Raw genomic sequence first — 26,839 nt, 5'->3', positions numbered from 1 at the left:
TTAAAAATGGCTAAACATGAGCGGTGCATTAGCATGATACTATTACACATGATCCTAATGATATTAAACAACTGCAGGAATCACCCTTGTAGCATCATCAGAAATACTGAGAGTGGAACAATTATGCAAAGGGAGGGCAACTCAAAGATTAATCATTATTTGATGTACTAATTGGCACATGTGAGGGTGAAACAATACTTTGCAAAGAGACCTAATAAAAGGAGTTGTTTCTTAAAGTTTAATTTACTGTTTTTTATAAACTTGTCGACATAATAAAACAAGCAGTTGCCCAAACTACTCTTTGTTCTCGCAAGTTGGAAGTTTTAATAGCTTACTGCTTTTTCTCTAAGTTTAGCTCTAAGAATCAATAGCTTGCTTTTTATGTTAACAATTTAAAACACAAACGATAATTTTATCAATTGAGTTTGTGAGGGTTTACTTCAGAACGAGCCATTGTCTGCCTGCCCCTGGTTTATATACTCTAAAGGCTTGTTCACACTATATCACCATTTGTCAGCGTTTTCATTTTGGAGTTCATTGTCGATTATGTGAGCCGTGAACCGATAGCATGGACGAAGCATCAGGGACATGCTGAGAAAATTTGCAGCTGTCAAACTTTTCCGATATTTTGCCGAACATCGACGACCGCCTTTCAAATGGGAACCATTTCAGCGATAGCAGTTTGCGGTCGTGGATAGCGTGATTTATTTATATCTGTTTATCATAGTCGCTGCAGGACTAGTATTTAATTCCAGCACGCGAAAACAAAAATATTTCTTCGCAAAAAAGGGAACACAACGTTACAGAGTATAACAAACGAGATGGGTTTGTGATAGTGTGAACATTGTTATCATCGACAATCACCGAAGTATTGTAGCAGCAACGCCGAGATACGGCGATATAGTGTGAACCAACCTTTAATTGTATTGAATGCAGACAGTGCGAGCAAGAGCTGACAATTTCTAGCTAGTATCATTATTATCCAATGCAATATAGGAATGTGATAATTGATGGTCATTAATTAGTAAGGCCTAACCACAGTCTCTGCGGAAAGGTCTTACTAATTAGTAAGACCAGAGTTCCTTGTTAGTGACCTATCCATAGTCTCTGCGGTATCTTTTATTAATGACTAGCGTGTCATAATTGATCTGTTATGAGAGATTGATATATACCAAATATTTAGCTATCACTTTGGAAAAAATGTTCACAGTGGAAGATCTTGATATTCAAAATGATTATCATTCTTTAGAATGGAATGCTAAAACTGTGCTAGAAAAAGAATACTTTAAACTCAAGAATGTTGTCGAAGAGTCAAAGAGCCAACATCTTTCTATATTGCGTTCATTAGTAAACACTAAAGCTACTGCTACATATATATGCATACAGAACTTTCAGTATAAAAAAGTTTGCACAATTTTAATGGCTATTACAAAAATTATAATATGAAACAAAAAAATGTTTCTAAATGCGCTGCAAAGACTCTTCTAGAGTTACCTATGTGGAGTAAAGAATTTTGAAAAGCAATTATAAATTAAAAAAAATTATTGAAAATTAATGTACTGAGACACTATAAAGTTTCCTTTATTTTGATTAAATAATTTTTTTTATTTGAATTATAAATTTAAAGCATTAGAAGCCTTTTGCTATCTAAACCATCACACTGGTTCCCTCATAATGTGCAATGAGAGATTCCCGGCGCGATGATAAAACGCAGAGAACATGTACGTGCCCAACTATTCAGAAAAATTGAAAGGTAGTCAACGGTTATATGTGTTAAAGTGCCAGTCTACCAAAGCATTGGACATATACTTCAAAGCGTACAGAAGAATGGACAACGGCCAATTGTTACTATAATAAGATATGTAACATGATAACATATTTTATTATAGTAACGATTGACCGTTGTCCATTCTTCTGTTCGCTTTTCTAGTCAGAAAGCACAAAAATAAAGATTGGCACAATTATTTTGAGGCTTTGTAAGGTGTTATCAACATGGTTAGAGCCTCAGTCTAATAAACTGAATGCTATACAATAGATCTTCATATTAGCTAACAATTTAATTGTCTCATTAGTTGCATTTACAGAATTTCAAAATTGCGTGAAAGTTAGCGAATTTAAAACAACTACTGTTGAAACGCTAAAATAAATGACTGACTTCCGTACTGCGTTTTATCACGTCTGAAAATTTAGAATTCACACAAAAGTAAGCTTTTATTTTTGTCGAGTCTGTGAGTTCTGTCAAATGAATCTCGAATGAAGCTGATTTTGAGCAGAAAAAATTACAATGGAACTTGTAAATGTGTCCAATGAGGAACTCTCATTTTAATGGATCAAATATAATATAAATTAACAATAGTAATTAATAATATAATATAAATTATTCCTCATTCATCAACTACGATGTATGTACAACCTTTTAGTAAGCATTATCAAAATAATTTTTTTATTAAATGTCAAAATGAAAATGAAGAGATAGAAATTAGGAAACTATTAAATGAGTTGAAAAAAAGTGTTTTAAAAGCTGTTAATCTAATAGTATTGCGTGGGATCGAGACAGTGAATCGAAGGTTGAAGTGAAAAAAAGTTTATAAACCGAAACATATGATGGTGGATGTAGTATGCTGGTGTCATGAAGGCTTATGAATGAAAAAAGGTGTGACTATCAGTAAAATTGAAATTAAAAGTCATGGAACACTTATTTTAGAGTAATATATTTCTTTAAAAAACTTAGAAAATGTGTTAAAAAGATATATTGTGCACAATAAAATTATATAATACATTTAAATGAAATGGTTCATAGAAACAGTTCAATGAACTAAGCAGTGAAGTGAACAGCAGTTAGTAGCAGTAACAAGTAGCAGTGAGCTTTGCTTGATGCATTGGAGTTGTTGTCCCTTGCAGTGAGCCTATGCGAGCTTCGTGGCGATATACAAATAGGCATGTAAGTTGGCCAGCTTGAAATAAACATGTTAGCTAACCAGTTTTGTTGCCAGTTCAGTCTTCAGTTTTTCCAGTCAGATGTGAAGTGCAAGTATTGTTAAGTTCCTGTGAGTCACCGACGGAGCTCTTAGAGCAACATCTTCCGGAGCATAGAAATATTTTGCAGAACTCAGTCCTAAAAAGGTTATTACAAAGTTACCTATTATTCTAAAACTGTTGGAGAAATGTACAAAACCAAAAATAAGTTTTACTAATTAGATGTTTTTGCGTGAATGTGTTTTTTGAGCTAAAATATGATTCTACCAAAAACACAAATAACTTTGTTATTTCAATTATAATGTTCATGTTTTTGCAGATATTGGCATGCCTTTTTTATGTTAAAACATGATGTTACCAATAAAACACAAATTATTTGTTATGTCAGTTATATTATTCATTTTGTTTATAAGTATTAGCAATCAAACATGAGAAAAACTAAATTCACAAAAACTAATTTGTGAGAAGCCTATGTCAACTCCTTTAGCTAAACAAAATGAATCTTACTGCCTTTCTCACAAACTGGTTGACCTTTAGAATACAACAGTGGAAATCAGTACTACTTTACTTAACACTAAGTCCCAATGCTGCATTACTAGCGATCAAACAAAAAGAGCAAAGTTAACTACGATCACAAAAGGCTATTGACAGCTAATCCATATACATGTACTTTTTAGAGCTCACCTAAACCTGTCGTTAGCCAAGATGTAGATGAAAAAGTTGATGGCGTGATTTAGGAGCTGAAGGTTTAAGGCAACAATGTCAGCAAAGAGTTCTGCTGGTGAATCATACACCATCTCCACATCCATGAACAGCGTGGTGAGAATTCCACGAGGGATCATAAGCACCACGAATGCTATAGATGCTATCATCACAGTGTTTGTTGCTTTCCTATTAGATGCAAAACAACCATGCTCAATTTCATGCATCAAACATGACAGAGCAAACAGCAAAAGGGACTACAATCCTGTTTTAGCAAAGTTATGTTTGTGTTTCGGTCATCTCAAAGAGAGGCTGACAAACTTATTTAACATCTGGTTTATGACTGTGGAAATAAAATCTATGGTTTTATTTGCAATAAAAATGAATCAAAACAGGATTTGTGGTGCAGGTTACGTTCTGCACATTTAAGATAGCTGTAAGTGGCGATGATGCTAAACAAGTTCTCTAAAGGCTGTGGTGTAAGTTTGCTGACCTCATGGCTAAGGTTTGTCCCCCCATGTCAGTCTACAACAGACTGTTGAATCCAATGAAGTTCAGCTAGTTACAAGAAAGTTGGCTGTCTAGAGTTTGTAAATATATATTAATGATTATATCATTACATATATACACATAAACGCATATACACATATAAACACATATACATATACTCAATTATACATATACGCATTTGCACACACACATATATACACACATATGCGCACACACGCACACATACATATATACAGTGAAACATGGATAACTCGCCCTCGGATATATCAAACACATGGTTAACTCGAATGGATTTGCTTGGTCCGTTCCCACGCAATGATAAATGGCTCTATATAACTCGAACTCAACACTGTTAATTCGAACTGTTTTTTGCCCAACGGCTACCGAAACGGTTGCTATCGCTTTAGAAAATCACTTTATTCCAAGCCATAGAGGTAAACCTCAACTTTTCGTAATTCATAAGCGTCGTTATTACCACCATCGGCAAAATATTTGTGTCAACGACTTTTCTAAAGGTTTGGTGAAATTTGATTTATACCAAACATCCGCGTAGCGTAGGTAAAGTATCGCGTAGGTGAAGTGATGTAAGCTTTGCATAAATTTCAAGAAAAATCGGCAAAATTGATCGTGGGTAAAACGCTCAAAAGAAAAAGATGTCTTTTCTTTTGAGCATTTCAACAACGATCAAGTTTTGCCAATGTCAATCTAAAAATCGTCCTGGCAATAACATCACCTCAAACAACAAACCAATCTCAAGTGATAGAAAAATCTCTATACTTTTTGATAAAAACGTTTTAAACTTTACATTAGAAGCATTTAATTTGAAACAAGCCATTTGTGCTTTTGCTTTATATTATAGTTTGTATATGTACTGATGTCTTTTCTTTTGAGCATTTCAACAACGATCAAGTTTTGCCAATGTCAATCTAAAAATCGTCCTGGCAATAACATCACCTCAAACAACAAACCAATCTCAAGTGATAGAAAAATCTCTATACTTTTTGATAAAAACGTTTTAAACTTTACATTAGAAGCATTTAATTTGAAACAAGCCATTTGTGCTTTTGATTTATATTATAGATTGTATATGTACATGCATCTACTAATAAATAAGTAAATACATGGACTTGTGACAGTGCTCTGATAACTTGAACGCTCTGATAATTCGAACACTTTTGCTCGGTCCCTTGAAGTTTGAGTTATCCGAGTTTCACTGTATATATTAGAGCTGCACAATGATCGCGTTAATTAAACGATTAACGCAATCAATACAAATGCACGATTAACTGAGTTGAGCCAATTATTCTTCAAATAAAATGCGACCAAGGTGATGATCATGATGTGGTTTTTTGCAATGTTTAATACATTGTACAAGATTTTGCCAGTCTTTACTCGGCACGATTTAGGTTGTAAGAAATATTGCATAAATTGTAAGAGAAGGGAGTATAGTTTTTCATTTGTTTTATTCCGAAGGAATTTTCATTAGTCGTGGAACTGCGACTACTCTGCTTTTCTAGCGAGAGCGCTCCCTATATAGGTAGACATGTACATATATTTTTCCTCAGACCGTATAATGGAACCGGGTAGGAAACCGTATAAGAATAAATTATCAATATCGCTAACACGTTGGCTTAATTACGGCCAAACTAACAAAGCGAAAAGACACATAATAAAGGCAAACCCAATATGTAAAAGATATATAAGAGTAATTATATGCGAGCAAAACACATAATAAAGACAGAGACAAAAAGAAAAAAAATACATAAGAGTAATTATATGCGAGTACGTATATAAAACATCAAAAATAAATTCGTGGCTCGGCGTCCGCCACAATATACTGTAACATTAACATGGCAGGTTACTACCATTTAATTTACTGACAACTAAACATCATGACAAGCAACACTTTCTTACTAATTAAATACAACCACAATTATTTTGCACTCAACTATGAAAACACTGAACGAGTCACTAACGTAAAACTTGATTATACAACGACAAAAACACTGCGACGATCTAGTTGAAGCAGCCGCGAGGTTCGTCGTTTGAACATGTTTCTAGGTAATAGCAACAAAAGTGGTTACAGTATTATTTAATATTTTACAGTTTATTTTTTGTTTATATTTAAAATTAAAAAAAAATATACATGTATTTTAATATAAAAATAAAATCACAAACATATTTCAGCTTTAGAATAATAGTAATATAAGATTGACACTTCAGTGGAACATGAAAGCAGACAAATGTCCTCCAGACTAGCTAACGCATTTTCATACGTTGTTGGGAGCATAAACAAGAAAGTGAAGTGCAAAATATGCCAGAAAGAATTTGCCTGCCACCGCAGCAAATCATCATTAAGATATCATTTAACTAATTCTTATCATACCGCTCAGAATTGATCACCAGCTGTCGCAGACAATAACTACTACTGCTGACTACCACCACTACTGAGCGAGCTATTCTCTAAAGCTGGCAATATTGTATGTAGGAAGAGGGCATCTCTTCATTCGGTAAATGCGAATGAACGGTGCTGCCTCAACTTTTGGCTGGCTTAATTATAGACTTTCATGGCCTATTTTCATACTCATAATAATTAATACATTGTAACTTATGTACATTGTACATAACATGTACTCCTGTTAACAATTATTGTCTCAAATATAATTAATTCATATGTAGCTGTATTATTTGTTTACAAATATGCAAGTTTTTGCTAGTTTAATTCTGAGATTAATCGAAGATTAACTGGTTCAGACCAGTTATTAATCGCGATTAATTTTTTTAATCTTTTTAATAATATTATGTATGTATATATATATATATATACTAGCTGGGCCACCATACCTGCCAACTCTCATGCATTGGGCGTGAGACTCACGCAATCACCCCAAAGAAAAAAATGGAAACGCGCGAGATTTTTGCCCCAATTTCCACAATTTTATATATGCTATCATTGATACATCAATTGCCCCATAACCAAATCTCACGCATTGCCCCACTCTTGGGTTGGCAGGTCTGTGTGCCATCCGGCGTTGCCCGTGTAATAGAAGAGTACTTGGACAGAAAATTGATTTGTATTTAACATATTACAGCATTTGCCATTCTAACTTTCAAACTAAATATCATGAGAAGCTTTTTGTCTTATAAACAATGAGAAGTGGCGAGAGTTTTGCTATTAGGCAGTTTAATAATGTGAGCGAACAGCTTCTCGTGACTTTATGCTATGACCCCGCGTCATATGTAAAGCAGTTAGGTATTGCTCTGATATAATGACTTATATTGGCATGCTAGCAATTCGACTTCCATAGTCCAGTGGGCTAGGAGTAAGACTTGTAAACGGCTTGGTCCGAGATCGAATCGTCTTCGGTTCGGAATATTTATTCCAAGATTTTAAGATCCATAGCCGGATTTCTCACGGACGCACGGATTTTGAGAAATATATATATTTATATAAATATACATTTATACAAAACCTTTACACTAGTTTATGTCAGCTATTCCCCTTTTTCAACAAGGTTAGATATCTTTATAAGTATTTTGACTTTAGTGGCAATTAGACTTTCATATTATTATGTCATATTTGTTGTGGTCTATTCAGCAGATCAACTGCTGATGCAATTCAATCAACTGCTGATGCAATTCAACCAACTGCTGATGCAATTCAACCAACTGCATCAGCTTCTAAGTGCTTCAATGAGGTTTTCTTAGATCACAGTCTTCATCGGCAGATTGTACACCGATGATTTTTCTTACTTTGTAATCTTTAATGTGACTGTTTATTTTGAAAAAGTTCTGGAATAATTACACATATTTTTGCTTACTCAAGAAAAGATAACTCTTACCTGTGCGCTTTCCACTTGTTGGCTACAAACTGCCTGCAAAATAGCAAAATAACCTTTTAGGAACAGGCAGTGTCTGGAGGTAAGTATGAATGATAAGTAAGTGTGTCTAGAGGTAAGTATGAATGATAACTGACAGAAGGATGAATTTTTTGTTAAAAATTAAGCATGAAGAGTTCTAACAGCAAAATTAGCAACAAGCTTCTAGCTAACGAGCTACATATACGTATACCATATTGTTTGTGAAATCTGTTTTGTGCTTTTGTGAAGGTATTTTACAGTCAAATTTATTTTTGTTTAACCAAAACTAACAAGCTGGATACAAATGAGACTCTATTTTCAATCCTGGGCAAATATAGTTAGTTTACCACGGCGGCCAATCTGGTACAGATAACAAATATTTTGATAATCAATACAAAAATAAACAAAGCCAATGTCTAGAAAATTTTTTTACATCAAGGCTTTGAGATACTTAATACTTTGAATAATGATGAGAAGATATAATGATGCTATAATAATGATATTAATGATGATAATAATGATGGGAAGAATAGCAACAATAATAATAAGCATAATTTTCTCCCGATTGATCTTTGCAGTTGATTGGTAGTAGTATATAGTAGTGGAAGTAAATTAGTATATACATGTAGTAGTGGAAGTACATTCTAGCAAGCATGACTATAAATTTGAGCTTTATAATTTGAAAGTTTGGTGAAAGCCTGATTTTCTTTATCCAAAACTAATCAGCACGTTTGTCAACTATTTTCTTTTTGCAAATTTTAGTCAAAATAATATTGTAAGGAAAACCTCTGTGTTCCCTTTTACTGCTCGAAAAAAACCACAAACACTTAGTGCAAGGCAATAAGAGTTATATATTTGATAATATATATAAGTATTTATATATAATATATAAAAGTATACAAGCAATTCAATGTGTGCGTGTACACTGAAGGGCATACAAGAGACTGCCAAGGGTCTCTGTCTTCCTTGGCTTTTCTTAGCTTCTTATATATGTTCTTATTCTCAAAAATTCCAAAACAAATTTTGAAAATATCTTTGTAACAAAAAGCTTGCAATTATGGCATTGATCCACGTTTGCCTATTCCAAAGTCTATGTTAAAACTGCCGCCAATATTTAGGAAGGAACTATCGCGCATTCAAAAAGGAACTTCCTGTTCTGACTAAATTGAAATTGTAAAGAAAATCCAATCCTATATGTCAAATCTACTAATCTGTATAGTTATTTGACCTGATAAATTTTTTACCTGTACTAAAAAAGTAGAAGTGGGGAAATCCAGTCACATTCATTAAATCTGCCTGGCTGGATATTTAATAGAAAAGACTGTTATGAAACTGCTCACAAAAGTTTTGGGAAGCATAAAATAACATGCTATAAATCTGCATATTTTCAAGGTATACAACAATAATCTATTAAATGATACAAATATATATTTATGAAGAAGTGACATAAACGAACCATACTAATATTACATGCAGAAACAAAAATTAACGCTTTTAAAATCAAAATATTTTCATCGTTTTTTTGTATAGATGAGTTCTGATTGTTGCTTTTGATGGAATGAACATTCTCTAGTTGTCCAATACCTTCCACAATATTTTCTGGTCTCAGTTCTTTTTCTGCACTGCTGAACTAGTCAATATTAGCGTCCAAACAATTTTTTGGCAAAGCCAAACTTTCACGCGCCACATTTATCACCAATGCAACGCGTCAAAGTTTTGCTCACAATAAACGTAACCTTTCGTCCAAAACTTGCGAACCAGTTTTTATACGCATGTCCTTTGAAGTATCAGGACCGGTATATGTTAATAAGTATAAACAAAGGCAAGGAATTTTAGGCACCTTTCCTTGATTGATATACAAAATTTTTATGAATTTTAACTTGAACATTGTGAAAGCAGAACTATGTGGTATAAGGAGTTGTCTGTGCATTTCCTTTTAGCGGTTGAAATATATAAGGCATCATTTCTTTTTGCATCTTTAGGCTGGCAATGAGCAGCAGGTGATGCATTTGTGAAAGCCTTCTCAGAATGCTTTCTTAAGCGCAAATAAGAATTGCTAAACAATGTTTAGTAAAGCATTGATATAGTGCTTTTACATTTATATACACAATAGCTGTTAAATGCAATTTTGCATTAAATCACTTGAAACTAAAATACTTCAGCTAATACTTATAGCTACCAAACAAATAATTACAGTTCGAAATATCCTAAACAAGTTCAGTAAAAAAAGCAAACATAAAAGCATTTTACTCAGCGGGTTTGTGATATCAGAGACAGTACGTAATCATTTGATGTGGTTTAACAGTGACGGCTAGATAACACTATTCGTGCCGATTGATGGACTCACTATTGTTTTACAACAAAAAGAATGTTTGTATGTACATGTAGGTGTAATAATAAGCGGTCTACTATGCTACCGCACTGCAATTAAAATGACAATCAGATTCTAGATGAAAGAAATATTGCCCTGTATAATGACCGCTCAGATATATCCGCTATACAACTATCATTATAGCAATAGAGAACACATGCTGCAGCTTACTGGATGTAATTACATTAGGTTATTACTAGCGATATACCATAAAACTTCTATTTAAATATCACCTCTAATAAAACCGCACTATAAGAGAAGGGTTGAGAAATACTGTGCCATGTTGTTCAAATAGGGGTTTTACAGTAGATGCTAATTGAAGGAATGCTTTACTACACGAGCAGCCATAAATTGTTTTTGCATTTATAAAAGATGTGAGTCGGAGGATGTTATTAATGATTAACCATGTATTTCTAGTTGCTACATTTTTTAAATTGTTTGTTTATAATTCAGGTAAGAGATAATTAAAAGTTAATCAATTAAAACTAGTTGGAAGTTAAAATTTAATTTTTAATTAGTTTGTTTATAAACCAGGTAAATACTTACGGACTGCCAGATATGTTGCCTTCAGGTAAATCCGTAGCCTTTCTCGCTTGCTTTAATGTCCATACAATGAGTGCATTTAGTGTCACAATTGCTATGGATGGCAAAAAGAAATAAGCTGTTATCCATATCTGATTATTGAGCTTAAATAACTGACTGTCCAGGGTATCTAATGGAGCACAGATGAAGATGTAACCATCTGTATTGTCTCTTACTGGTTCAAGGCTGTTGATGAAATAGAGGTAGAGAACAAAAGAGACTACTGGAATACAGCAGCAGACTATAATAGCTTTCTTCTTGGTACAAATTGATCGAGCCTACAAAATAAATGTTTTCTTATTGTTATACAGTCAAACATGGATAACTCGTCCACGGATAGCCTCGAACACATGGTTAATTCGAACATTTCCTTTGGTCCGTTCCCACGTAATGATAAATTGCTATAGATAACTCGAACTCAACACTGTTAATTCGAACTGTTTTTTTGCCGAACGGCTACCGAAACGGTTGTTATCGCTTTAGAAAATCACTTTATTCAAAGCCATAGAGGTAAACTTCATCTTTTCGTAATTCATAAGCGTCGTTATTACCACCATCGGCAAAATATTTTTGTCAACGACTTTTCTAAAAGTTTGGTGAAATTTGATTTATACTGCGGTACGATGAATAGCACGGGCTAGCCGGGTCACGCGCGCAAGGATTTTCGCCACGCACATACAAAACAAAAATCGCATGTTGTTTTGTATGTGCGTGGCGAAAATTCTTGAGTGCGTGACCCGGCTAGCCCGCGATGAATAGTTTTCCGACGCTGATTCCGTGTTGAATCAACGTCGGAATGTTGAATGTTTAAAACGTCTTAAAAAATTTTGTAATTAAACGTATACGTTGTCTGAGCTACAAAAAACTATTCATCGTTTGACCTAAACACAGAATACGTGTGTACATTCAATAAGTATTTATTAAAAAAGTGTGAGTGATATAGAATGTACCGTAAAACCTCGTAAAACTTCTAATTGAACTGCCACGGAGTGTTGCTCTTAACGAATCCCAGGTAAAGTAAGGTAATCTGCATAAACTTCAAGAAAAAACGGCAAAATTGATCGTGGGTAAAACCCCAAAAGAAAAAAATGTCTTTTCTTTTGAGCATTTCAACAACGATCAAGTTTTGCCAATGTCAATCTGAAAAACGTCCTGGCAATAACATCACCTCAAACAACAAACCAATCTCAAGTGATAGAAAAATCTCTATACTTTTAGATAAAAACGTTTTAAACTTTACATTAGAAGCATTTAATTTGAAACAAGCCATTTGTGCTTTTGCTTTATATTATAGTTTGTATATGTACATGTATCTACTAATAAATAAGTAAATATATGGACTTGTGACAGTGCTCTGATAACTTGAACGCTCTGATAATTCGAACACTTTTGCTCGGTCCCTTGAAGTTCGAGTTATCCATGTTTGACTGTATTTCCATCTTCTAGTTGTGACCAGGGAGTATATGATGTAGTGAATTCTCAGTTTATGCAATGAACTGTCGAAAGGATTCTTCCAGAATCTTTTTAACAAAGTAAAACTATTTAAAAAGGCAACACTTAATGACTTAATGTCTTTAAAAACATCAAGAAACGCATGAAAACAAACATTTGTTATGAGATAAAGATTCATGAAAAACATTGAATGTTTTATTGGATTCAACTGTCTAGCAGATCCATTTAAAACCTTTGTAGCTCAATTTTTGTTGGCAAAACCACTGTAAGTGTTTAGCTTAAGTTTCACATAACACTACATATTCCTAGCTCAGGCACTCCCCTGAAGCTTTGCTATATTTATACAATAAATGTGAAAAATCAAACTGTTTCAGTTGAAAAATCTATTTATCTTTCAAAAGGAACTTCAAAGCAAAAAATATGCGCTATAAATTTTGTAGTATCTAATTCGTACTTTTTAATATTGCAGAGAAACTTTTTCAGTTTGAAGTTATAAGTGTATGTAAGGTGCATATAACAGGACGATCTTTTAGACCTGTATAATTATAAATTAAGAATTTTGCTCATGTCAATCAAAAATTGCTAATAAAAGTACAGATGTAAACAATGTTCGGGTCTATGCAGTCAGTTGACAAGGTAGTACTTTGCCCTTGCAAAAAGATATGTACATTCCCCATTTTGTACATTCCAAATTTTGCAAAGAGACATTTTGTACATTCCCCATTTTGCAAAGGGACATTTTGTACATTCCCTTAAAAGGTCATTCACATGAATTAAAAAAAGCTTTATCAAAAAATATAGATATTTTTCTATCATTTGAAATTTTGTTTGTTGTTTTTGGTGATCTGACTGTCAGGATGTTTCAAATTTAAAATTGGCTGAAACTTAGTTAGAAAAATGCTCAGAAACACCAAAATACGTTTAAACTATGCAACGCATGAACTAAACTTTGAAACAACATATCATTCAAAAAGTTGCATAGGTTACTTTTTTATTGTTTGATGGTATCTTGTGGTTGAAGTTTGACCGGTAAAATCAGTTGTTATATTTTGAAGATGTGGAAGACAGTTGTTTTCACATATATTTTAGAGAGCATCAAAACGCTCTCCAAAGCTAGTAAAAGATCATCTTTCCTCTCCAAGAAGAGTTGCTAACACAATAAATGTTGTTTATATTTATCTAAATTAGTCTGCGGTACACTTAGAGAACATATTGAAAGTGCCTCAGAAAAATTGCTTATAGCAAAAAAAGTTGGATTGAAATAGAGAAGCAATAAAAGTTGGGTAGTCATGCAAAGAGCTCGTATTCTTAAAGAAATGGACCATGGTTATAATTGAAACACTGCATGCTCTAAAACTAAAAATAAGCTAAATGTTATCCTTAAAATGTAGAGATTAAACTTATATATTTAGGTTTACCTTTATCACTCTTATTTGCCTCATTGTCATCAACAGTCTTACCACATTTAATTGTCCTCCCTTGTATGTTATGTTTGACCAGCCAGCAAGACATGCTGAGGAAATGAAGTTAAATCAAAGGTTCTGCGAGGTACCGTTACCTTAAGAGGGAAACGGACGGCAATGAATCTTTCTGTGGTGACCAAGGTGAGATACCAGGTAGAAGATGTTAAAATGGCCATTCGGAAAGTTCCAGCGATTCCACATGTCCCATCATAATAAATCGGAAAAAGTTGCCAGTAATTTGGTATTAGTGAAAGGAATAACTCGAGGAGCAGAGCTAGAAAGTCTGAAATTGCCAAGAATAGCAATATGATCTTGGTTGTAATGCCTGCAAAACAAGAAGTTTAAATTATATACTTACATCAGTACAGCGCATAGTCGAGACACGTTAACACTATTTTCATGTATTGCGGAGGAGGGGGATGATAACAAAATAAGTAATTCAAAGTAAAATGACTACTAGATCATTATGACTGAACATACCTAATTCTACTACCTTTGTCTAGCCTCTATCTAAGACTTGATGAAGAATAAATTTCTTTGTGCATCTCTCAAAGCATTCTTTATATGCTGACTTATGCTAGCTTTGTAAACATTGAGCATTGGTAAAGCAAGAAAATGCAACGATTGGGAAATATCATTCATTGCAATAAGTTATGGTTTAATACGATGCAGAATTGCGATTAAGCGGAATTCTCTGTTAATACTTACATCCGATGCGAGTTCTTGCAAGGACGACCAGCACTAAGCTGTTGGTGATGGATCCAAGGAAGATTATTGCTAAGACGGTGCCTTTTCTTAAAACGTTATAAGCGATTTCTTCCGAGTCAGTCAAAAATTTAGTCTTAGTAGAATTGGCAGCATCCGTCGTAGAAAAATTCATTTTTGAGTAACTGTAATTCAGACGATGTATAGAATTCTACAGCCAAACGGAGACTGTGGCGCAGTATGATTGATTGCTAGACAGCATACCACTGGTTATTCTATGATATGCAAACAGAGATATGATAGCCTCATTCGTTATCTGATGCTAGAATGAGGAGTAATGCTTTAGTAATTACGCATCTGTTTTTAGTTGTTTTGCCAGTGATTTGGCAACTGCTATTGTATGATGTTCAAACAGGCAGGCAGCTTGTTATACTACTTGTTGCGCCTCATCAAGTTATTTTAACTGACAGCAGTAACACACCACATATGTTGGCGTGTTTCTGACTTTTTGCTTTTTCTACTGTTAATAAACAGAAAACAAAACATTTGATAAGAGTTTGAAACTGATCTGCTATAAGATTTCAGTCTTTTGTTGTTTGTTTGTGCTAAAGTAGGTTGCCTTGGTTGATGTTGCAAAATTATACTTCCAGCAAATTTAAATAGTGAGGTAAGTTTGAAATAAGGCAGGAAATTGGCCTTGCTATTAAACACTACAGATTAGGATCTCCAAAGGAAGACCCCTCAGGCTAGCCCAAGGACATTTAAACCAAAAATAACAGACAAGGTACTGACCATAGATATAGTAAACATATAGCCTATATATATATAGTAAATAGGGTGTACTATATCTATGGTACTGACCCTCTGAGTAGCCTATATGGTTGTTCGAGGTTGTCAAAGATAAACTTACTTTATTGGCTGAAGTTTCTTTGCTTTTGATGTGAAATATAAAAAAAGGAAGTAATGTTGAACACACTAAGTAGGAGCTTGAAAACATTACTGTCTGTATTTTAATCTAAATTAACACAAATCTAGCTAATGAAAATGACTGCTCACTGCAAGCTTTTCACAAAATTTTCTAAACTTTGTAAGCTTTTCTATGCATAGCAATTTTATTATTAGGTTTTCAGCATCATTTTAAAACAACTCTTTTTGACCTTTATTACTGCTAACATGATCACTAACATATTACTGCTAACATGATCACTAACATATTACTGCTAACATGATCACTAACAAGTTTGTCTTGCTCAATATTCTTGGTTTTAACATATTTACAGTTTTACAACAACGAACTAAAAAATTTCGCAAAACCTGACTGGGATATTTCCGCAATGTCTTCTAGTTCCTATTGATACATGTACTATGAAATCACAATTTGCTTCACCGTTTCAAGCTTTACAGTTGGAATCGATCTGGTTTCTTTACACTGCCCAGTGGAACATTTGCAGAATTTTTTTACAAGAGCTCATTATACTTGAGTGCTTTACAATATCGCACTGTAGAGATTAGCTAGCTGCGGGTTACCTTTGATGTAGTATGCATTCACTGCTGATATTTGATAGATTCTGTTGCTTTTCAAAGCCTTTTCAAATTATTCAAGGTCGAAATAAGGTCAAGCAAATATTTTACTTATCACCAAGTCTTTACTTGTATCAACAATCATCAAGTACTTACTAATTCTATCCATTACAAATGCCACCTTTTCATTAGCGTAATTATAACTTAAATGCTAGCGAAAATAATGAAACATCCCCTATTACATAAAAAAGTAACAAATAGTAATCAAGTGATAATTAACCAGTAATAATAATAATGATAAGTCGTAGAAGATTCTATACCTGTCATAGTGGTGAAAAAACAAAAAACGAGCCCATTTCAGTGCGTTATTGTAATATATTAAATTATATTATTTGATATGATATTAATGTATTGTATTATATTATACAGGTACTAGCACCCTGACACTCTAGCATGCCGTGAGAGTATGAATGTATTGTATTATATTATACAGGTACTAGCACCCTGACACTCTAGCGTGCCGTGAGAGATCATCAGGTGTGCTGATGAAGCAAAGAAGATAAACATATGAGCAACTACACGTAGTAGTAAATGCAAGGCGAATGAGTAGCCCGGATAGGCTGTAGAGTGTTAGCATACCAAGCTCAATGTCACGAGTTTGAATCCCGTGCTGGGCAATTTTTTTTATTCCCAACTTTATCATTAGACAAACAGACAGGTGAACATATACGAGGCTTATCATTGTAAAGACTATTTTATGCTACAATATACTATATAAATACTGCGAATCAACCTATTTTAGCTTATTACTATATTATATTTAATTGTATTGCGTCATATTATATTATACAATAAATAGTTTTATGTTTTGTTCTACAATTTTATATTAAAACACATAAAGCATGAGCTTGAGTAACTGTGGTAATTGCTTCTGGACCAAACTGCCATACTACCAGTACTAGATCCATTTAAAACATTTGTAGCTCAATTTTTGTTGGCAAAATTACTGAGTCAAGCTTAAACTTCACATAACGCTACATATTTCTAGCTTGGTTACTCCCCTAAAGCTTTGCTATATTACAATAAATACAGAAATTTAAACTGTTTCATTTGAGAAATATATTTATCTTCCAAAAAGAATTTTAAAGCAAAGAATGTGTGCTATGCATTTTGCGGTATGTAAATCCTCCCTTTACGTATTACAGTAAAAATTTTGCAATGGTAAATTATAAGCGTATGTGAGGTGCATATAACAGGACAATTTTTTAGAGCTTCTGTATTATAAATAAAAATCTTGTTTAAGTCAACAACAATCGCTAATAATACAGATATAAACAATGTTTGGGTCTATGCAGTCAGTTGACAAGGTCATGAAATAAATGTAGTGAAGAGAAAATAGTTCTTTACTGTTCTAGAAGCCAATAAAAAAACAAGATGCCTTTTATGTAAGTGTCAAATAAACAATAAAACCACCTTTTCATGTAAAGGTTTGCCATATTTAAACAAATAAATGCCACATTTAGTTTCTATCATAGTCAAACAAAAACTTCATTGTAAAGATTTTAAATAATTTTGTCGAAGTCTAGCTCTTAAATTCAATTTCCTGCGTCTCCATGTAGGTAGTTCTCCACAAAACATAAAAATAAATCTATTTTTGGAAAACCGAAAATGTGTTTACATCTTTTATGTTTATATGAAAGTGGTCACCACCAACAAGAGCTGACAAATTCTTGGTAGTAGTATTCTGCAGTGGAAGCCCATTATTATTATACAATACAATATAGGAATGTGATAATTGCAGACCATTAATTAGTAAGACAAGGGTGCCTATGTCTGTGGCCTATGCACAGCCTCTGGGATAGCAATTATTAATGAGCAAGGTGTTATGGTTTATCTGATATGAGAGATTTATATCTACCAAATATTTAGCTATCACTTTAAAAAAATGTCCATGAAAAAAGATGACTTATGAATTTTATATTTTCATTATTCCATATGCATGCACTAGCATGCTGAACAACTATACCTACCAAAATAGAGATTTCTAGGCTTGTTTTATATTAGCTCAAAAATATTTTTTCAATTTTCAAAGGAAAGATAATATATGATTTTAAATTTATTATATACCGGGGCAACGCCGGGCATTCCTCTAGAATATGTATATATATACTAGCCTAGTCTAGTCTAGCCCAGACTAGCCTTTGGAAAAAAAATTGGTTTGTAATTAACATATAACAACATTTCCCATTCTAACTTTCAAACTACATATCATGAGAGAAGTGGTTTGTGTAGTTGAAATAAATTAGGAGAAAAATAAAAACAATTGTAAAAGGTTTCAACACTTTTTCAAACAACTGTAACTTTCAAGCTATTAGCCTGGTATAATTATTGCCAATGGAAAATTCCACTAAGCTAGTTAATAAGGCTAGGCTTCTAATAACCGGTACTCTATGACGTTACGTCAGCATTGTCCAGCTCCGCTGCTCTAATAAAAGCTATAGCCAGAATGACAGACAAATGGACTTTGAAAAAAAAAAAAAATATATATATATATATATATGTATATATATAGATATTCATATACCACGTATAAAAATATATACACATTCATTTATATTTTTTTATATACAGGATATACATGTATATATTTCTCAAAGTTTGCCGAAGGTCATCTGTTTTCTGTCGTCTCTCGTTCCGTATAGCCAGTTATAATAGTCATTAAAATTTTGTTATTACAGTTTCTCATTTAGCTGGACTTGAACTCACAAAAAATGCAACCACAGTTTTGCAATCTAGTCCTCTAACTGGGAGACTAGAAAAACTGTTACATTTCATCACTTGTACGACATTGCGTATACGTCCTTTTCCGTTTTTCCATAGTTAAAACTCTATGACCTCTTTTAGCTCTATAAAATGTGATACTTTTTTGATACAAGGGCTAATTTGTTTTCCGCAAACAATATCAAGAATAATCTTTCTTGAAATTAAATTTTGGCAATTATATTTCAGTTCATCACCATCCTCTTATAATAAAAACGGGTTCGCAAACAGATACGTGACAAAATTTTAAAATATTGCTAAAATCCATATAAAACTTTGTTTTAAGTATGTTTTTAGTAAGCTAAACTCATATGAGTTAGATTCAGCATTTATGTTACACGTCTGTCTTGAAGTTAAAAACTTTGCACATAGTACATTGTAATGTTACATTTTCTTGCAGATAATAACCACATAATGCACTAAAGTTATTGTAGGTAACTATAGCTACTAAGGTTTACATATTGTTTTGTTACTATTTTTTAATTACGATGATTTCTGACAGGTATTGATTGCATTAGATAATTACTATGGGTTTCTATACCATTCTATACATCTATACAATATTTTCACCTTATGGTGCCAACACTGAAACGAACTAAAAATCGTATAATTTTATACCAAGTAATTTTTCATTGTAATTGTAGCAAAACAGACTATATTTAGCCATTACTTGCTAATGATGTCACATTTACGTTTGAACACATTTACGTTTTCATTTTTCATTCCCATTTATGTCAAAAAAAACAATTCTTTTATGATATGACATTAAAAAGTTGTAGTTGTTTGAAAAAGTTCGAAAACCTTTACAGCTGTTTTCATTTTTTCTTAATTCATTTGAACAGCACAAAGATATTTTCTCATGGTATGAAGTTTGTAAGTTAGAGTGGTAAGTTAGGGTGGTAAGTTAGAGTGGTAAGTTAGAGTGGTAAGTGTTGTATATGTGTTAAATAAAAACAAGTTTTCTGTGCAGAAACCTTTATTACTCTGCCAACGCTGGGCATTCATCTAGCTAAGTATTAGATATTAATATTACATAATTATAACTATATTAATTATATATCCAGTCTACATATATATATATATATATACGTTATATATATATAACGTATATATATATATATACGTTATATATATATACGTTGTATATATATACATGTATATATATATATATATACATGTATATATATACTAGCTGTACTACGCGGCGTTACCAGGGTAATAAAATTGATTTTTATTTAACGTATACAACATTGCCCATCCTAACTTTTAAACTTCATATCATGAGAAAATATTTTTAAGCAGTTCAAATGAAGTAAGAGGAAAAAAAAAACAACTGTAAAGGTTTTCAAGTTTTTCAAACAACTACCACTTTTAAATTTCACATCATGAAAGAAGTGTTTTGTTGAAATTAATTAGGAGGAAAAATGAACTGTTAATGTGTTTAAATGTAATGTGAAATCATTAGCATGCAATGGCTAAATATAATCTAATTAGCTATGATTACATTAAAAATTACTTGGTATAGGATTATATGATTGTAGTTCATTTCAGTGTTGGCATCATAAGGTGAAAATATCTAATGCAATCTAATGCAATCAATGCCTGTTATAGACCATCATCATTAAAAATAGTAACAATACAATATGTAAACCTTAGTAACTATAGTTACCTACAATAACTTTAGTGCATGTTGTGGTTGTGATCTGCAAGAAAATGTAACATTACATTGAATTATGTGCAGAATTCTTCTTACCTTCAAGACAGACGTGTAACACCAATGTTGAATCTTACTTATATAAATTTAGCTTACTAAAAACATACTCGAAAGAAGTTTTTGTATGGACTTTTAGTAATCTTTTACCTAGAATTTTATCACTGTTCAGTATTTGTTTGCAAACCATTTTCACACTAACGAATGACGCTCAACTGAAATATAATCACCAGATTCTAATTTCAAGAAAAATTAATCTTAAGACCAATTTGCAGAAAAAAAATTAGCTCAGCAAATTTAGTACAGCAAAAGCGAACAAAGTAATGTGTTTCATAGATTTAATATAATTCATCGAGTTTCAATTAACGCGTGATTTAGCGTGGAAATACATATGGAAATACATGTGGAAATACACGTGGAAATACATGTGGAAATACATGTGTAAATACACATGGAAATACATGTGGAAATACATGTGGAAATACATGTGGAAATACACGTGGAAGTACATGTGGAAATACATGTGGAAATACCCGTGGAAATACAAATGAAAATACATGTGGAAATACACATGGAAATACATGTAGAAATACACGTGGAAATACATGTGGAAATACACATGGAAATACATGTGGAAATATATGTGGAAATACATGTGGAAATACATGTGGAAATACATGTGGAAATACACGTGGAAATACATGTGGAAATACATGTGGAAATATCCGTGGAAATACAAATGAAAATACATGTGGAAATACACATGGAAATACATGTAGAAATACACGTGGAAATACATGTGGAAATACACATGGAAATACATGTGGAAATATATGTGGAAATACATGTGGAAATACATGTGGAAATACATGTGGAAATACACGTGGAAATACATGTGGAAATACATGTGGAAATACCCGTGGAAATACAAATGAAAATACATGTGGAAATACACATGGAAATACATGTAGAAATACACGTGGAAATACATGTGGAAATACACATGGAAATACACGTGGAAATACATGTGGAAATACACATGGAAATACATGTGGAAATACATGTGGAAATACATGTGGAAATACATGTGGAAATACACGTGGAAATACATGTGGAACTACATGTGGAAATACATACATAAATTAATGCGCTATCATCAGAATTAAGGAAACGTAGTGTGGCTGAGAAAAGGTGTTCGGAACAGTGGAAATAAATCAGAAGAGCAAATAAATGTACATGTGAAATAAATAGCAAGTATGTATGATACAATTGATAAAAACTGGGAAAACCTAATAAAAATCGTTTCTTCGTTGTAATCAGTACAACAATCGCCAATTTTTAATTTTGGGAGAATCTATTGTTGATATCGTTTTTGCTGAAAACAAATTAGCCTTGGTACGGTGAGGACATAAAAGCATCACGTTTCTTAGAGCTAAAAGAGTTCATAGAGTTTCAAATAATACGTCATTTTGGGTCTGAAAAAGAAAAGGCTGCATACGCTATGTAGTAAGAGCACTAACTCGTAAAAGCTTTTATAGTCTCGGAGTTGGGGATTTAGATTGGAACACTGCGGTTGCAATATTTGTGAGTTCAAATTCAGCATACTGAAAGATTTTCAGTCCAAAGTTTTCATACTATAGCTGTACATATTGATTGACGCCAGACAACAAACTTTAAGAAATTAATGTATATTACCTGTACAACCCGCCATTGCTCAGATAATCAAAAAGTCTTTGAACAGAAAATTTATTTGTATTTAACATATAACAACATTTGCCATTCTAACTTTCAAACTACATATCATGAGAAAAGTGTTTTGTGTAGTTTAAATAACTTAAGAGAACAAAAATAAAAACAACTGTAAAGGTTTTCAAACTTTGTCAAACAACTGTAACTTTCAAATTTCATATCAAGAGGAAAAATTTTGTACAGGTCAAATAATTGCAAAAAAAATTAAACGACTATAAAATGGTTCAGATGTATATGTGAAATAATTAGCAAGTAATAGATAAATTAGTTCTGTTTTGCAATGCTTACAATAAAATATGATTCGGTAATGATGCATTTAAGACGAACTGAAGAAACAAAATAAAAATCCTGAATATGTTGAATTAACAATAACAATTTTTGCATAGAAATGTGTCTGTATAAAAAGGTTACTGTTCCGCAAGAAGCTATCTATCAAAACTTTGAATACGACGAAACTGGCAATAAAAAGTCTTTGCGCAGAAAATTGGTTTGCATTTAACATATAACGGCATTTGCCATTCTATATTTCAAACTAAATATCATGAAAAAAGTGTTTTGTGTATTTGAAATAAATTAGGAGATAAAATAAAAACAACTGTAAAGGTTTTCAAATTTTGTAAAACAACTGTAACTTTCAAACTTCATATCACAAGGAAAATGTTTCGTGCAGGTAAATTAAATAAATATAAAAACGACTATAAAAGGGTTTAGATATAAAAGTGAAATAACTAGCAAGTATTAGCTAAATTAAATCTGTTTTGCTACAACAAGAGATGATTCGGTAATGATACAGTTAATATGAACTGAGAAAACAAAATAAAAATTCTGAGTATGTTGAATTACCTATAAAAATCTTTGCATAGAAGTTTGTGAATAAAAAAGTTACTGTTCCACCAGCAAATCATCAAAACCAAAGTTATCCATCAAAGCTCTGAACACGACGATACTGGTATGACGATATGTAAAAACGAAATATTGTAGTGTGTTTGTCTGACCAGATGGTGAGAGAATCTCGAGGCCTTCCTACTCGAGATAATACAATTGTCCACGTGAAAAGTATTGGCCATTACCCATTTAGCAATGGAACAGTACAAAAAACAGGAAGTAGAAGCGTAACAGCACACTTGAAGTTGAAATAGTACATTTGAAAATTACAAATTAAAACAATAGTTGATGGTAGCAAACGATTAGTTTTTAAACAATTTCAAAAGAATAACAAATGTGAAAGATAATATTTGTTAATAATCAAAAGTGCACATTTAGCCTGTGCATACGGTATATACAGTGTGTAATAAGAGCGATAGAATTGTAACAACAGCATATGTTAGGTAGCTAAATGCGAGGCTCAAAACTTGTGGTTGCAACCTTCGTGGTTTAAAATCCGGCAAATGGTGAGCTTTTAATTCCAAAATTTTATTAGCTATAGCTGGACATATAAAAAACACACTAACTTTGAGATTTATATATATACATATATATATATATATATGTACATTACATATATATATATATATACGTATACATATACACATGTATATATACACATGTATATATACACATATACATATATATACACATATATACACATATACATATATATATATATACAAATATACACATATACACATATACATACAAATATACACATATACAAATATACACATATACATACACATACATATATATATATATAAATTTGGTAAAAAATTTATTAAAATTTGACTAAGCAAAAAATTACTAAAAGTTTGACATTACACAAAAGGTGTGTGACACTCATCAGATAAAATGCTTAGTGAGGACTATACACAAGATTCTGCATTAGCTGGTAAGCTGAAATAAAAGCTCAGGTATTAAAAGCTAAATGGAAGGGTCTATTACGTAATGCTATTTCGTAAAAGATGTTTCTTAGAATGTCTACACGTAGATATTAGTTCACTACGTTTGTTTAGAGTTGCCTTCTCAGGTCTGTAAATGATGAAATATTCTTCTAATGTACATAATTTGCAATTTCCACTGCTTTTAGAGTATGGCTTGGCGTGTGATAAAATCTTCCAGGCTATGTTGTAGTCAATGCTGCTTTCTTTGAGTTCCCATATGTAGCTGCTTAGCTCGGTAGAGTAGCATTTAGAAATGTCCTTGAATGTCGATTTGTGAAGGTTATATCTAGTTTTGAAGCTGTTTTCGGTTAGCCCTACATATGTGGCTACAGGTTTTTTGTTATTGGTGGTTGTTACGCTTGTCTGGTATATCACTGATTTTGCTAGGCAATTGTCTGGTAACGGGCAGGTGTTCTTATTCCTGCAATTGCAGCCAGGATTAGTTGTTTCTTGATGGTTCAGTGATAGTAGCTTCTGATTGTGAGAGTTGATAGCCTGTTTCACATTGTTCATGCAGCTATAGCTTAATTTTATAATATTTCTGTTAAAGATTTTGTGTAGCTACACAAAATCTTTAATCTTTAGTTTAATGAAATTATATGACATTTCCTTGCTTCGTTCACTAAGATAAACGCTAGCTTTTGTAGGCATGCTTTGATACACTGTTTTTTAATTGCAAAGGCTTTAACATTGTACCAATTTTAATCAGATTCAGCAAATTCAGACCTATTATGTTATGATAATATATGACAACAGTCACCTGAGAGTTTTTTCTGGTCAAATGGTTTGAAACCCTGTCCTATATTTATTTTTTGTGAAATCATGTATCTTTATTAAAGATTTCTTTAGCACCTCTTAACCTTGAGTGTCTTCCTCATTTAATGTGAAATATGATTCTGATGGCGCTTAGTAAGCGAAGCAGTGAAATATATCGCTCAATCCTTTTTCCAACAACTGATTTGTTGCAAATATTTCAAACCATATCAGGCTACTACCAATCATAGCCTTTCTATTAGTGAACACAAGTAGTTTGAGAAGTCACCTATCGTTACAGTTGAAAAGAAAAATTTCATTGCTCTAGGAGCGCTGACAAGTCACCGCTGTTCTTTTTTACAGTTATCTACCTGACTTTCTTAGTCCTTAGATTAGCTGTGGCAAAAATAGATAACCTTCAGGAGTGCCGTCTTTTTACAATATCTATCAATTTCCCACAGAAAAATTAGTCTTTAAGACTACCCTACAGACTCTCCTAGTTTTCAGAAACCTTCTAAAAAAATTAGGTAAAAGTTCCTGGTCAAGCTCTCAAAATTAGCCGGAAACCAGTGTTGTAACACCCAATAGCCTTTTGACATATGCTGTACTGCACATTTCCTACCAAACTTTAATTATTTACATGTAGTTTGATTATTATCGCGTTTATTGGTTGTGGTGTGTTATTTAAAAAAATTCCAAATTGAATTGAACTAAATGGTGACTGCCTCCCATTGCGTAGTGTCAAAAAATAGAACTTTTTAGAGCATCATAAGTCATAACCATTATGTGGTTATTAAGCTTTTAACTGATTGTGCACTGCTATTATAAAAAAAACAGATTGAAAAATCTAGAAACATTATGATATCTTCAAGTGAGCTAAAGAATAGAAGGCAGACTCTAGAAATTACTTCAAGAGTCTGAACAACTGAGAATTCTCTTTAAGAAGCTGGGAATTAGGTAACTGTTTAAGATCCTCAGTTCTGATTGCATGCCAAGAGAGCTATAGTTACTAGAAAGCGCAATCTATGTAGTTTTTTTGATTGATATCAGAAAACACTACTTAGGCAGTCATAACGTTTACAGACTGTGATTTTATATAAAAACCAATGTTACCATATTTACTAAAGCTGTGACAGCATTATTGCATGTGGTCACTTTGAATTCTAGCCAAGTACAAAAAAATTTGTTTTAATAAACTATTATACATTTGGAAACACAGAGTAGAGAAGTACACAAATATCTAACAGAGAGAATATCTCTAACAGTCGATCATCAAGCAGAAAGGGTAGATAACTACATGTACTACCAGTGCTCAGGCATGTCTATAGAGACGTAATTTAGCATAGCAGGAAGTCATTGATGTGAATTGAACACCTCGCCTTTGTTTAGATACTAAAAGCGCAGTACGTTTTATAAACGGGTGATTTATGCGGGAAAGGATAATTTAAAGATTGTTATAAGAAAACACGATAATGGTTTTTTAATACTATTACTGAACAATAAATTTGGGGTGCGCTTTTCTGCATACCCAAAGAAGTAAACATATGTACTAGCAAGCATAAATTTTAAAACATTCTAATTGTGAAACAAGCCTTGAGGAAAACAGAAAAAAACATGCTTTACAACTATAAGGCACCAAACATGAAAAGCATTTTCGAATTTATTTTTAAAAGGTTAGATCACAGTGATTTTATGCTTTAATAGTTGAAATACTAAAAAAAAGATAGAAGGTCATTTGTTGCTTCATTATATCTGTAAGATATCTCAGGCGTGGGTATTTCATCTAG

The 26,839-nt window shown here is 32.6% G+C and overlaps 1 protein-coding gene across 1 annotated transcript; it reads right to left on the bottom strand.

Moving 5' to 3' along the window:
• Positions 1-2,801: 2,801 nt before the first annotated feature.
• LOC137402767 (cysteinyl leukotriene receptor 2-like) lies at positions 2,802-14,827 on the bottom strand. The gene is made up of 6 exons (XM_068089274.1): positions 14,625-14,827; positions 14,012-14,241; positions 10,966-11,279; positions 8,031-8,063; positions 3,661-3,867; positions 2,802-3,115 (listed from the first exon to the last, which is right to left on the bottom strand). Exons 1-6 carry the CDS (start codon positions 14,794-14,796, stop codon positions 2,995-2,997), a joined length of 1,077 nt encoding a protein of 358 aa, XP_067945375.1. The 5' UTR covers positions 14,797-14,827; the 3' UTR covers positions 2,802-2,994.
• Between the last annotated feature and the right edge of the window lie 12,012 nt (positions 14,828-26,839).

Source organism: Watersipora subatra, chromosome 8, assembly GCF_963576615.1.
Source record: "Watersipora subatra chromosome 8, tzWatSuba1.1, whole genome shotgun sequence".
NCBI lineage: Eukaryota > Metazoa > Bryozoa > Gymnolaemata > Cheilostomatida > Watersiporidae > Watersipora > Watersipora subatra.
This window is presented reverse-complemented; position numbering and strand designations above follow the sequence as displayed.